The sequence below is a fragment of the Otolemur garnettii genome, unplaced genomic scaffold (genome assembly GCF_000181295.1).
Source record: "Otolemur garnettii isolate 467f Iridium unplaced genomic scaffold, OtoGar3 scaffold00029, whole genome shotgun sequence".
Classification (NCBI taxonomy): domain Eukaryota; kingdom Metazoa; phylum Chordata; class Mammalia; order Primates; family Galagidae; genus Otolemur; species Otolemur garnettii.
Window position 1 is genome coordinate 3,331,762 of NW_003852424.1, and position 14,968 is coordinate 3,346,729.

General features: G+C 45.5%; 1 protein-coding gene across 2 annotated transcripts in view; it reads left to right on the forward strand.

Moving 5' to 3' along the window:
- Positions 1-14,968, forward strand: part of IGF1R (insulin like growth factor 1 receptor) — a 325,080-nt gene that overhangs the window by 306,027 nt on the left and 4,085 nt on the right. For both annotated transcript variants that reach the window (XM_003788643.2, XM_012804437.2), the window contains exons 18-20: positions 368-527; positions 3,447-3,576; positions 10,603-10,737. In XM_003788643.2, coding sequence (XP_003788691.1) covers positions 368-527; positions 3,447-3,576; positions 10,603-10,737 — 425 coding nt within the window. The remainder of the gene's footprint in view (positions 1-367; positions 528-3,446; positions 3,577-10,602; positions 10,738-14,968) is intronic.

Here is a 14,968-nt window from a genome sequence, read left to right on the forward strand (position 1 = left end):
TAGAAATAAAAGGAATATAAACTAATAGGAATTTGAGTAACCAAGAATCCACGATATCAGAAATGACTTGTTCCACTTTATGTCATTTTTCCATACCCAAAATAGAAAATGCTGGTTCAAGAAATGCTGATTGGTGTTTCGCTGGGCAGCTGTGTGTAATGGTTGGGGGGCAGGTGTGTGACTTTCCGCCATATAGATGGCATCCTCCTCATACTGACACTGCTTCTGAGCAGGGCCAGATTTCTTAGCAGAATAACCTATAATGCTAAGGTTGGACAAATATGGATCTGCAAATTCTGAAAGAACTTGGGGTGGGAAAAAATTTCTAAATTCTCACGTGAGTTTTGTTTTTAAACATTTCCAACAGAATAATCCAGTCTTAGCACCTCCAAGTCTAAGCAAGATGATCCAGATGGCTGGAGAGATTGCAGATGGCATGGCATACCTCAATGCCAATAAGTTTGTCCACAGAGACCTTGCTGCCCGGAACTGTATGGTGGCTGAAGATTTCACTGTCAAAATTGGAGGTATGTGCTTAGTTTTCCAGATCTGAGTAAGAACTAAACTCAGAGGTGTTTTGAGGACTTATTAACCTGCCAGTGGAGAGGTTTTCTAATACGTCCCTTGAGTGTTGGAAAGACTTGATCTTACGAATAACATGATTGTCTCCAAGTTGATAGTCACAAACCTGGCTGGGCTGGTTCTAACCCTGATAGCACATGGACAGACACAGTGGTCCAGGCAGCAGCCATGGCCCCTGAGATCAGCTCTTGGCATTTGAGTCCATTTTTTCTTAGAAAACTTCTCAACATTAGTTACAGAAGTAATAGAGACAATGTTTTCAGGTGATTTTGACTTGGAAATAAAAGTCACCATCCAAACTGCCAGTCTTCCCTCCAATTTTCCTAACTTACAAGGAGCATTTTCCCCTGCCCCCCAGTTTTCAAGGAGGTAAGGTATCCTAATGGTGAAGGCCCTACCCAGAGCAGGAGCAGTGACAGGAAGAGGCCTGGCAGACCTGCAGGGGCCATCGCTCCTCACTGGGTTTCATACCTGAGGCCAGTTGGCAGGTCTCACACCACTCATGACAAGGCTGACCAACCTACTGATTAGACGACACCTTGTTGCCACCACGCACTGTTACTCCAGAAAAAGGGTTTAGATTGAGTTTCTGAGCACTCCTTAGAAACTCATTTCAGATGTAGGTGTGTTTTTTCACTTTGGTCTTGTTGTCAGTCTGTATAATGAATACACAGGTAACCTTAGAACTCCTTAGGAAACCACCTGCTTTTACCCAGACCCTCATCTTCCCACTATGATATGATGATAGTTCTGAAAAATAGCAAATATTTATCTTAAGAAACTGCAGAGGAGGCTTAACATCCAAAGAAAACTATTTGAAATTGACCTCTTTGTCTAGCTGTTGAACTATCTGATCTAGAAGCATTCACCTTCCTTTAGAAATATCTATTTTTTCCTTTGGGCATTGATTTTGGAGTGAAACATTTTGATCCTTTAGTGAACATCGAGGATCCCCTGTAGAATGGTTTCCAAGTAGGGGTGAGTATTTTTATTTTTCCTTTGTAGGAGCTAGCAGTAGTGAAATGGAATCTTGTCATAGACGATATCCCTCAGAATGACTCACGCAGGACCTCCCAGACTATCCCCAAGTTAGACTCTTTGCAGCACCCTGACCTGTATTGCCCCTTGAAACCCAGCTTAACTGAGCAGCCCTCAGGGAGGTGGAGGGCTCCCCACGTCTCTCCTAGCCCAGGGTTCCCGAGGAAAAGCACCTTTGTCTCTGGCAGGGCTTGTTTTGTGCTCCTCCCATTGTCCCCAGGGAAATGTCAGCCAGCTCCCCTTCCCCACTCTCGGGGAGAGCGCAGCAATGGGGCGGCCAGCTGGACCTAAACTTAACCCCAGGGCCTTAAGTCAGTGAGCCTCAGTTTCTTCCCCTCTGAAAATGGAGGTGATGATGCGACCAGACCTCATGGGTGCAGGAAAGAACTGAGCAGGCACCTGGCCCAGGGCAGGACCTCAGTGAGAGCCAGTTCCTGTCCTTGTCATCCTCCCCTGCACATGCTGGGAGCTCAGTCCTTCCCATTCTGCATTAAGTGGGAAACACCTTCTTTTGTGCCAGTATCTTTCCAATCTAAACCAGTAATGATTATATTTGCTGTTGAACCGTGTAGCATATTTATAGTATGATATTTTCTTTGTGATTGTGGGCATTTTTCTTTCTAGAATTTAATATTTTTCTCTTGTGCTTCAGAAAAGAGAGTTTGTTTTCTGGGATACCTTCTTTTCCATTTTGTGAAAGTAAAAGCAAAATCCTCTCATTTGCATATCACTGGATTAATTCACAGATAAGACTTTGGCATTTCATTTTTATTTTTCACAAGGATTCAGAATGTTTTCCCAGTACTCATCATATCATGGATTACTAATATGATGAATGATTTTTAGCAGAAGTGGTTTGATGGCCCTTAGCATAGCAAAAGTATATTATGTTGGTTAAAGTCCCAAGGAACTTTGTTCCCCATGTTTGCTTTATAGCCTTACCTCTTTGTGGCACGAGTTAGAGAAATGAATGAGTGTCTGTCATAAAATGTAGAGCAGTGCTTTCTCCTGGAAAGGAGAACAGAAGAGTCCACATGAAAAAGAAAATGTTGTATGATTGAGTGGAAAATCAAAATCTGACAAAGAAGCAATAATTTAGGATTATAAAGCAAGCCTGCCATCAGACGTAATTACACGACATCTTTTGAAGACATAGAAAATGGAAGAAATTTTCAAAACTGAGTGAGAATAATATGTTGAAAAACAGTATTAAGTAGTAGCTTCAGGGCCTAGTAAATAGCATCTCTTAGGCATCTTACCATGTACTTTTGTCATAGTGAATTGTTGCACTATTTTTTCCCCTTACTTAGCAGTGAAGCTATTTCCTTTGTCAATGGCGCAGTGCTACCAAGTTTATGCTTTTCTGTTTGAATTGGTGTTTGTTTGTTTTTAATTGAAAAGTTAAAACTCATCTCAAGATCACAAGGAAGCAGAAGGAAGAGGAGGAAAATTGTGGGAATTACACACACTTAGTCTTCACAGAGAGACATTTCTCATCAATCAGGCCATTGATTACATTACTGTTTGATCAGGTTTTAAAACCATGTAGAAAGGACCCTTAGTTTACACAGTACTTGATAAATTATTGGACTTGATGATTTATAAACTACCTCATTTTAAATGCAATAAAGGAATCCACTTCTTAAAGCAATCAGATTATAATTGCATAAAGCATAGTGATTTCTTTTTTGTATTTGCTAATCATGTGACTAATCACCCCTTGTTTATGCTTTGTAAAATTGCAAAGCCTGATATTCAACCTCCTTACAGTGGAGCAGGGCCCTCTGCTGCAGCCTCATAACTCTGTGTCTTCTCTCTACCTCCAGACTTTGGTATGACTCGAGACATCTATGAGACAGACTACTACCGGAAAGGAGGGAAAGGCTTGCTGCCTGTGCGCTGGATGTCCCCCGAGTCCCTCAAGGACGGTGTCTTCACCACTCACTCGGATGTCTGGTAGGAGAGCCCTTTACTGTAGTGCCAGCCTGGAGCTCCCGCCCTCCTCACATCCCACAGCTTTTAGCATGGGAGGCTTTACTTGCTTCTTGTTTTCTGTTCCAGCTTTTTTGGTTTTGTTTTTGAGATAAAATCTTACTCTGTCACCCTGGGTAGAGTGCCATGGTATCATTACAGCTCACAGCAACCTCAATCTTTTGGGCCCAGGTGATCACCTTGCTTCAGCCTCCCAAGTAGCTGGGACTACAGGTATAGGCCATGATACCCAGCTAATTTTTCTATTTTTAGTAGAGATGAGGTCTCACTCTTGCTCAGGCTGGTCTCGAACTACTGAGTTCAAGCAATCTACTCACCTTGGCCTTCCAGAGTGCTAGGATTACAGGTGAGAGCTACTATGCCTGGCCCCATTTCCAGCTTTAGCTCAGCATTTTGTGGACCACGTTCCTTCATTTTGGAGGTGTTCCTATTGTTAATGGGCTACCTAAGGACAGAAGGGCGTTTTTGGAACCAACATTTCTTTCAATCTTCAGGTATTGGTTATACCTCGCCAGAGCTTAGGACATGTCAAAGCCATCACCTGTCTCTGCTTCTCCGCTTCCTGTTTTCTGTCTCTTTTCTTCTTTCTCAATGAAGAGATATTCTTGGCATGTGTCTGCCTTACCTAATTTAACCTTCAGATTGCAGACTGTGCTTTATTTAGGCCCAAGCCACGAGTCTTAATGTATTTTTCTTCTTGGTCCCATCTGCTGTCTGTCCTCCCTCATGGGCATCCTTGTTGTTGACCCAGGGGTGGTTATGGGAAACAGAATGTCTCCCTTTCACTAATAAAAGTGTCTTACAGCAGAAGCTAAGGGGTGCGGAGGCTTCTCAGTAGCATTGTTTATTGCAATTCCTGGGCAACATTGTGGAAAGGTGATCAGGTTCTGAAACACAACGGAGGTTCTTGGCCAGCTAAGGTCTTGGCACATCTACCTTCTAGAATGTCAGCTAATGTCTTGGGGGGATCCCATTGCTGTTGGGTTGCAGAAATGGTAGTTGTTTACTCCAGCTGTCTGGGTGACCACATAGAGGAACTATTTCAGTAGTGACTGACATCTTTTTTTTTTTTTTTTTTTTAACCTTGTAAGTCTTTCACAGTTCAAGGGCCTTGGATCTTATTTTGTAGACAAATGCAAATTGGAAATAGCATTTGAATATGACCCAGGAAAGCGTGATTGCTTCTTGAGCTCAAGTAGTAGCTGGTCTCTTTTGGAGACCAGCTTGTCCAAGATGGTTATCTGTTTACTATCAAATCAAAGCGTTACACATTTTGTGAGATTGTGATTGCAAGGAGAGCGCAAGCCTTGGTACATGCATACATCTATTTCTTACAGGTTTTATGCCTCCCAGAGGTTTGAGGTCAATTTATAGCATAATAAAATAGAAAACTAGGACAGCCCGGGAGAGCAGGAGTGGGAGGATAGGAAGATAAAGCGAGGGTTGTTGATAACTCACGGGCTGATTTTACCCAAATTCTGGTTAGCAGCTGTTCTATAAGCAGGGACATAGGGTGTTCAATGCCAATTTCTTTCCATTTGACACTGTAACCATTAAGAACCAATAAGAAAAAATAAAAGCAAGAACAGGCATTTGGTATTCATTCCATTAAATGCTCAGGCACTGACAGTGCTTTAGATACTTTTGTTTTTTAACATAGCCTTTGAGAGTAAGTCAGGTAGGCAAAGCCAGGATGGAGTAGGTGGAAGGTTAGTTTCTCAGCCGCCCAGGTGCTAAACCAAAGTTGTCCCTTTCATGAAAGATTGGAAATAATTTTGGATTATGGATTGTAATAACAGCATAAAACAATCATTGCTAAGATTTTTGTGACCGCTCAGATTTTAAATAGTTAAAGTCTAGAAAAACAAATTGATTTGGCTTTGTAGAAGAGATCTCAAAATCTTAGGACTAGAATATATTCCCAAGGCCAGCCCCAGCCCCCAATCCCATTCATAGCATCTTTGACAGCTGGTGGTTGAGCTGAGCTTCTTGCTAAGACATTTCCAGAGAATACACATTCACTTTTTCCCAAAGACAGGCCAGCCTGGTTCTTTAGACATCCTTGTTTATAGCAAGTCTTCCTTGTGTTATGCTTAAGTTGGCCTCTCTCTGACACCCCTTCAGACCACCTCTCTGTAGCACATGTACCCTGCTCTGTTTTTTTCTCTTTTTTTGAGACAGAGTCTCACTAACTTGCCCAGGCTAAAGCAACTAGATCAGCCTAGATCACAGCAACCTCAAATTTCTGGACTGAAGGAATTTTCCTGCTTCAGCCACCTGAATAGCTGGGACTACAGGCACCTACCTGGCTAATTTTTTTTCTGTTTTTAGTAGTGACATGGTCTCTCTCTTGCTCAGGCTGGTCTTGAACTCCTTAGCTCAAATGATCGCCTGCCTCAGCTTCCCAGAGTGCTAGGATTATAGGTGTGAACCTCCATGCCCAGCCCAAATGCTCTGTTCTTGATAAGACAGGCCTTGGAAGTGTCAAAGGAAGTATCTGGGTTCTGCATTCAGAACATCTGCAGGTTTGCTGCTGTTTTCATCCCGAGGCCTCTGGGCACTGCGGCTGCTCTTCCTGCAACTCCCTTGTAGCAACATGTCACTCCCACAGGACTAGTTTGGATTAAAAGACGCAAGCATCTCCTATAGGCATGGAGAAAACCAGGCAAAGGATAGGGAGTATCGTACCCCACAGCGTAAAGCCATGCTCCCTTCCTGAGCAGTGGGATGGCCCTGCAGATAGTCTTCACTCCTGGGCTTACTAAGAAGCTTTCTGAGTGGTCACAAATAGCCAAGGTTATTTATTTCTGTAGTGCAGCGGTTCTCAACCTGTGGAGAGAGGAACTGTATTAAAGGGCCACAGCATTAGGAAGGTTGAGAACCACTGCTCTAGTGGCTAATAACACTATCACTAGTGGAGAGTGGAAATTTCTCTATGGGTTTGAATTTGCTGCCAAGTGGGACATTGCCACAATCCCCCTCCCTGGTGTGTGATGTGTAGCTACGGAGTGCCAACTCCAGCCAGCACTGGCAATGGGGTGAGCCCCCATCAGTGGGTCCATTCCTTGTGGAAAACAGCCTTAATGCTCATGATTAGAAAAGGCTTTATAAGGGTCATTTATCTAATGTAGTATTTTTCAAATTTTTTTATCTCATGAAACACTTGAACCTAGAGCTAAACTTCTGTGGCACCCTTAAATTATGTTGAACAAAAAAAAGAATAAACCTAGGCAGGCATTATGGTGGGCACCTGTAGTCCCAGCTACTCAGGAGGCTGAGGCAAGAGAATTGCCTAAGCCCAGGAGTTGGAGGTTGCTATGAGCTGTGTGATGCCACGGCACTCTACCTAGGGCGATAGAGTAAGACTCTGTCTCTACAAAAAAAAAAAAAAAAAAAGAATAAAAAGAATATACTTACTGTGTTTTGAACTTCTTTCAAAAATAATTAATGATATTTAAAAATTTTTGTGGCACACCTAACATCCTTTTCACAGCACACGAGTTGAAAATCACTAATCTAATGTTTAAAGATTAAATCTGTCCACAAAGTGTGTAAGACTTGTTTTTTTGTTTGTAAGACTTGTTTTTATTAGCCAGCACCACATAGTAAAAGACCTGCTTTGAAAAACACAGGTGTTTCCTATTTCTCAGTGCCTCTGCCTGACTGTGTGGCCTTGGTCAAACCGTGGGACTTCTTTGGCTTTAGCTACTCCATGTGTAGGTTACCAACATATGTCTACAGATGTCTGTATTCTCTGCTACCTCTGTGGTACCTTGATAGATGTTTAAATGTCTCTAGTAAGAACTGGTGTTGGGTAGAAATGGCTTAGCCTCCATACTTTGGAGCAGAAAAATAATAGGACTTAGGTGTCCCTTTGAGCTATGAAGGATGGCCACAAGCTTCAGAGCCACGTGACCCCATGACAGGCGATACTGACATCAGACTAGACTTGCTCAACAGAAAACTTGCGTAGTTCAATTCAGCATGAGTTAGTGGGGAGCCAAGTCTGTCACCTGCTATCATTGATGTGAGTATTCATGAGGGGCTGAGCATGTGGAAGATGCAGGTGAAAACTAGGATGTCCCCATCATCAAGGGACAAAGTCTTATGTAGAAGAGGAAGTGATCCTGACAGGTTGGGGTCACAGGACCCTTCATGGAAGAGATGAAGTCGTGAGAGCACCCTGAGCATGGGTTATCACTGGCAGAACAGTAGGAGGGAGCTCCTGGCAGTGAGTGTGCTGGAGAGAGACATGGTGGTGGGAAGGTGGCCCTTCCTGAGAAAGTTGGGCTGAAGGGAGCTCAGGAAGGCCTTGAGTAACTAACTTTGTTAGGGATTTGGGGCCAGTTTTCTAGGCTCTGCAATGACTGTTGGTTTCTGAACAGAGAAGGGCCTCCTTCAGCTGTGTTTGAAGATAGTCATGTTTACTAGAGTCGAAGGCTATGTTGTATGATGTACTAGAGACTTAAGGAGGGGTGTGGGCAGCCAGGAGAGGAGGAATTGGGGGGGGTGTGGGGGGGTGGAAGGAGGAGACTTGCCTTGGGACAAGTCTCAGCCTCACTTGGCCAGTCACCATGGGACTCCAAGGAGGCTGAGGTTAGGGGGACAAGCCAGGAAGGCCGACCACAGGTGGATATCTTTGGTGGAATGAGGCATCTAGCTGTGGCTGGCGGGGAGGCCAGAGGAGAACAGGGCACTAGGCAGAGTTCAGTTTGGGGCATGCTGGGTTTGTGGGCAGCCCAGTAACTGAGAGCTTGTATTGGAGCATTCAGAGCTATGGGGGCCAGGGTGGGGGCCATCCGGTGAGAACTGGCTGCCTGGATGGCCAGTGTGTGGCAAGAGGAAAAGCAGGCCTGGAAGGGAAGCACATCCTCAGGCCTGTCCCAGAGGAGACTGTCGCTGCTGCTGATGGGACCCAGCCAGTTGGGAAGGCAGAGCTTGCATGGTGAAAGCTGACAAAGAGAACCCTGCTTCTCTCTACCAAGGCCTTCCAAAGCCGCTCTTTGGCCTCTGGGTGTGTGGCTTTTCTGTGTCTCTTGTACAACATGAAGGCTACAGTATTTCTTGGTGACTGGCAGTTAAAAAGGATGTTGGTTGGTTTGGTTAGTCCTCTGATGGCTAAGTTTCTGTCTGACCTCTACTTTTAGTGCCAGTTGGCATAAAAACCAATGGAGGGTTCATGGAAGGTAGCTGAAATAACAGGAAAATGCTGTGATAGGGCTTGGCACCCGTAGCTCAGTGGTTACAGCACCAGCCACATACACTGGGGCTGGTGGGTTCAAACCCAGCCCAGGCCTGCTAAACAGTGGCAACTACAACAAAAAGTAGCTGGGCATTGTGGTGTAGGCACCTGTAGTCCCAGCTACTTTGGAGGCTGAGGCAAGAGAATCGCTTAAGCCTAAGAGTTAGAGGTTGCTGTGAGCTATGACAGAATAGCACTCTACCAAGGGCAACATAGTGAGACTCTGTCACAAAAAAAAAAAAGAGAAAGAAAGAAAGAAAAGAAAGAAAATGCTCTGATAGGGAGTCAGAGCCCTCTGGGCTGGGGTGCAAGGCCAGGATCCTGAGCGCTCTGGGTGGGGAATAGACTGCCCCAAGATTTTTGCTGCAGCTTGGCCAGCACCCCTAGCCTGTAGCAGGTCCAGTTGACCCCTTTTTGCCCCTACCCTGGCTGCTTGCTGACATGCAGCCTGTTCTGTCTCACCATAGCAGCTTGAGTGGAAAGGCAGATGAGCCTGGTAGACTCTGTGAGAGGTGGGAATTTGCCTGAGAAGGTAGGTTTATTTTGTAGATTTCAGCATTGCCTCTTAACACATCTGGAATTTCTGTGTATGCATGCTATCTATTTTGTTTTCAGTAGTTTGATCTTCTAAACTGACGAGTGATCCTTGACACATGGCAGAATCGCCCCCACTCTGCCTGCAGAATTTATTCTAATTTCTGTACCTTTTTGTCTGGCCCCACTGCCCAGTGCAGCAACCCTGAGTCCTCCACTATGAGACAGAGAAAGGCCCTCAGGCCCAGCAGCTTGTGAGCTCATGGGGTATAGGGACTCTTGTTTCCGTTGGCCCAAAGGGATCTAAAGATCCCTATAGAGCCATAGGGCCAAGGCCTTTACCACAGATTAACCAAAGCAGAGCTCCCATTGGGAGCCCACATGTCAATAGGGTTTAAAAACTTCCTAAGATTAAAAAAGACAATTAAGCCTGAGGCAGGTGGATTGTCTGAGCTCATGGTCTCAAGACTAGCCTGAGCAAGAGTGAGATGCCGTCTCTAAAAAAAAAAAGCTTGCCGTTGTGGCGGGTGCCTGTAGTCCCAGCTACTCCAGAGGCTGAGGCAAGAAAATCTCTTGAGCCCAAGAGTTTGAAGTTGATCTATGATGCCATCGTACCCTACCAAAGATGACAAATTGAGACTCTGTCTCAAATAAATTAATGTTAAAAAATAATAATAAAATAAAAACTTCCCCAGAAATTCCCCTATGTCACAGTTCATTGAAAACCACTTTGGTAGACGTGGAAGTTGTTAGAAAAGCTCATTTGTCCCAGGCCTCCTTTGTGGTCACCAGACCCATGTACAGGCTGGGGCCTGGAGGCCTGCATTTTATTACTATTGTTTTGAGGCAAGCTTGGGGGACACTGCCCTACTGGACATTTGGCTGGAACTAGGTGCTGAACTCAACGTGCTCTGAGTTTAAATGAGAGATTGGGGTCGGAATTTCCTAACTGTGCAAGGGATGCTCCAAACTCCTCTGATGTGAGCTTCCTTAGCTTTGCTACCAGGGCTGAATTTACAGTGAACATTAGTGACCACAGATGAGGTTGGATGATACCTACACTTAGCCCAGAGCCTGGCCTGCCATCTGACAGCCATAGTCCCCATGCTGAGGACGGTTGTTCAGTGCCAGAGCTTGAAGGAATGCTGGAAAAGAGGGCATAGTGTGGTCCGGCCATCCCTTCCCCAGCTCCTCACATTTCTCTGTCTTGGCAGGTCCTTTGGGGTCGTCCTCTGGGAGATCGCCACGCTGGCTGAGCAGCCCTACCAGGGCTTGTCCAACGAGCAAGTCTTGCGCTTCGTCATGGAGGGCGGCCTTCTGGACAAGCCGGACAACTGCCCCGACATGCTGTGCGTACTTCCTGGGCCCCCTTGATTCTCCTCTGGTTTCTTTTCACTAGTCACTGTTTTCCAGGGCTACATGAGATGAGTAATTGTGGGAGAGATTAGTAATCCCAGGAGCTGTTCTCTCTAGGGTAGGCAGGAGTGGTTTAGAAGAGAATTCATCCTCGTGGAAGGAGCCAAGGTTGGTAGAAGCTGTGCCTTTGTGCAGGTACCCAAGTCTCCTTCAGCCCCCACCCCGCATTCCTTAATCCTTTAGTGGTGGTTTGCAGTTTGCCTTATAGTTTCTCAGGCCAAATGTCTCTGGGAAATATTTGACCAGAGCAATCCTAACTCCATCCTTTCCATGTAAGAGGATGGCCTTTTACAAAGAAAAGCAAGAACTCAACACTTTTTACTCTGAAGTTGAATTTGAGAGCCTGTCCCCAACCTCTGGCATACCTGCTAGAAGTCCATGTGCACAGAGCCTTGTGGGCTTGCTCCTGCTGGCACTGTGCAGGGCAAACTCTCAGATAGTGCCGCCAAACTGGGCCTCCTCTTCCCCTACCCAGGTTTCTTCTCCAGGTGTTTGCAAAAGTCTCAGACGATCAAAGTGAAATCATCCTAATGACCAGGATGGCCCTGGAGCATGGCTGATCTCTTCTCTCCCTACAGACATCACCCTGGGCACATCCAGTTTTAGGTGCTAGTGAACCTATCTCTCCACCCCCACTTCTGAAAGAACCCCCTGCAGCTTTTAATTCCTGAGCTTTGCCAGATAATAGAAGGTATCCATGATGGCTGTGGGCCTCACTGCTCAGTGCTCCTTGGAGAAGCTCCCCTTTTGATGGGAGACTTGCTCTGCTGTCTACTGACTGTGTTAGTATGTAGTTTGTTGAGAGTCGGAACTGCTGACTTAGACAGGCCTGGTTCTCCTGCCAAGAACAAGTGTGAGGAGGGCGTGGAGGGGTTCTGGTCAGGGACCTCCCACAACAGGCACAGGGTGGGAGCAGCAGATTGTTTTTGATGTGCATGTGAAGGCAGAGTTCAGGGATTCTTCTGGATCCTGATAAGAAAACATGAAGGTGGGCTCCCACTGATGTCTCATGACCATGTCAGGAGATTTCTAGAAAGGCCTTTCGGGACAGGTTTGGCTTCACTTTGGGAAAGATCCTGAGGAACTGGGCTGGTGTTGTATCTGCATGAAAGATACCTGGATCTGCCCACCTGCCTGTCCACCCAGACTCAGGCCAGGCCCTATAGTGGCAGGACGATGTACAAATAAGAGCCAGACTTGCATAAGTGCTGGATGCAAGGAAAGTAGATTCCAGCAGCCATGAGAGCTTTGTTCCTTTGGTTTCTCATGGTTTCTGTGGGCTGGGAATCCAGACACAGGTATGGTGGCTCCTCTGCTCAGAGTCCCAAGAGGCTGAAGTCAAGGTGTCCAGGGCCTGTGGTCATCTGGCTTATCTCCTAGCTTCCTTCAGCTTGTTGGTGGAATTTTGCATTTGCAGATCTGAGGTTCTTTGCACCTGTTAGTTGCGGACCACTTTCTGCCCTTAGAAACCAAGGCCATACAGGGGTCTTGCCATATGCCCATTCCTTAGGTCCCCTCCGAGCACAGCAGCCTACTTTTTCAAGGCTAAGAAGAGAATCTCTCTGCTGCTTGTACTGTTGTTGTTTTGTTTTTGTTTTTATTTTTTATTTTTGGGGGGCTGATTAGGTTGAGTCCACTGAGGATAATCTCCTTTGGAGTAACTCAGAGTCAACTGATTAGAAATCTAATTAAAGGAGTGAAGTATCTCATATTCACAAGTCCCATCCATACTCATGTGAGGGCATATTAAAGAATTTACACCTGAGGCAGGAATCTTGGGAACCATCTTTGAATTCCAGTCTCAGAAACACCACTGTCCTTACCAACAAACTAAGGTTTTGTTTTTCTTTCAAAGCACTTTGAATGTCACTCTCCAGACTGAACCCCTGAGCTCCAAGGAGAGGTTATGTGCCTCCTATTTTGACTCCATTATGCTGCTTGTGGGCACATGGGGTGAGGAGGATGCCGGGCAGCACCCCTGAGCTTCAGGAGTGGAGTAGTTGGGCACACTGTGCTCACTGTGCTCCACTGTGCTCACTGATACTGCTTCTGAGTGTTGTTCCCCTGAAGCATACCCTATCCCTTGGACATCTTGTTTGGAATTTGGAAAGATAAATGCCAAGGAATACCACATCCTCATGTATGTAGAGGGGGTCCCATTGTCCCATCCGGCCAGGCCTGGAACTAGGAAATCAGCCAGTGTGCTGGGTCCAGGCACAGCACTCAGTAGTGCAGGAGGCTCCACTTCTCAGGGGGCAGCACTTAGGGATAGAGGACACAAGGTTTCCCAGTTCACTCACCAAACAGACTTTCCAACTCCTCTTTAGAAGTCCATAGCCCAAAGTTGGCAGACACTAGCAAGGCCACTTGGTGTATTTTTGCCCAGCATAGACATTCTCCCTCTCCTCAGTATAATGTAATAAATTACCCAGAACCTAAAAACCTAAAAAGAACAAGTGTTTGTTAATGCACAAAGGTTCTGAAAGTGAGGTGTCCGGAAGCAGCCTACCTGGCTGGCACTGGCTTGGAGCCCCTATAGGTTGCAGTCTCACAGCCAGGTAGGGCCACAGTCATCTGAAGGCTTGCCTGTGGCTGCCAGATCTGCTTCCAGGGCAGGGACTGGACTTAGTTGGCTATGCTCATCTGAGGCCTTAGTCTCTACATGCTACACTACTCTGGTAACACTGCTTGGGTGACCCCAGGACATGCAGCTGTCTTCCCTTAGAGCTTAGCAGATTGTCTCTAAAAGGCCAGCTAGTCAATGTTTTTAGCACCAGGGGCCCATCTGATCTTGATTATAACCACTCAACTCTGCTGTTGTGGTGCAAAAGCAGCTGTATATCACATAGACGAGCATGGCTGTGTTCTGATGAAACTTTGGATAACAAAATTTGAATTCTATATAAGTTCTATATTGTAACAAAACATTCATATTTTGAATTTTTTCAACAATTTACAAATCTGAAAGCTATTCTTTGCACATAGACCTTACAAAATCAGGCAGCAGGCCAGGTTTGGCCTGTAGTTCACTTGCCCTGCCCCAGGGTTATAAATTCAGGGCCAGAGCAGAAACCACAACACCCTTTCCTATCCAGCCTCAGAAGTCACACTCCAAGGTTTCCACCATTTCCTCCAGGCTCTACAGCACAGGAAGGGGATTACATGGATGTGGAGGACCGCTGGGAGCCTAAATACTCCCCAGTGTCCCTTTCAGATGACGCTCTGCTCTTTACTTAGAACAGCGAAGCTGCTGTATTCTTATCAACCTATTACAAGAAAAAAAATCTTTCTTTAGAGTCAAAATATGGAGTGTAAGGACTGATGCCCACTGAATTTGCATAAAGGTGTATAGTGCCAGAATTGAGGTCAGCACTAGAATCTATGGTGTTCTAGCAAGATTAGAAACACTCCATGAAACCAAGTTTGAGGTCTGTACCTGTGGCTTGAGTTTTGTCAGAAAAGAGGTATTTTTATGCTTTCTCTGTGATTCAGGTAAACGTTTATCTCTGAGAAACTTGCAGTACTCTTAAAATTGATCCACCTCCAGGTAACTGGAGTACATGAATACATGTATTCATTTAGGATGCCTGGGCAGCTGCCTACCTCCCGTGGAAAAGGCAGTGTACTTCCTATTCCCAGCATAGACAGACAAAGAAATGTACACAGAGAAGTTACCTCTTAGACATGATATGTTTAAATCAGGAGGCATTTCTGCTTTGGCATCCAAAAACCCCTTGGCAAATTATTCTCCCTTCCAAGAGAAGAACAAAATAAAAGGAGGCAAGTTGGTTTCATAAGGAGTGTCAGTGTTGTCCTTCCAAATCAGTAAGCATATGTGAGGAAAAAGAGTTCTGGGAGAGTTTTTCTATAGTTACAAGATATGAAAGAATGGACTTTATTTATCCTAGAGGAGAGGAGAGGCAGCTGAGCCTAGTGATACTGGGAGTTGGGGCAGGTGCACTGGCTATGGGTGGACTTCCCCTTAGCATTGGGAAGTAGCCTGGTCCCACCCCTCTGTGTCACTGTGCAGCACTAGCCACAGGGTGCTCAGGTCTGAGTTAATTTAACCTGTATCATGAGATCAGATTTGGGTTGTGGTTTCCTGCTGAGTCCAGGGTCAAATTCCTGACAAAACCCATCTTAATCCCATTTTGTGCTCAGCTC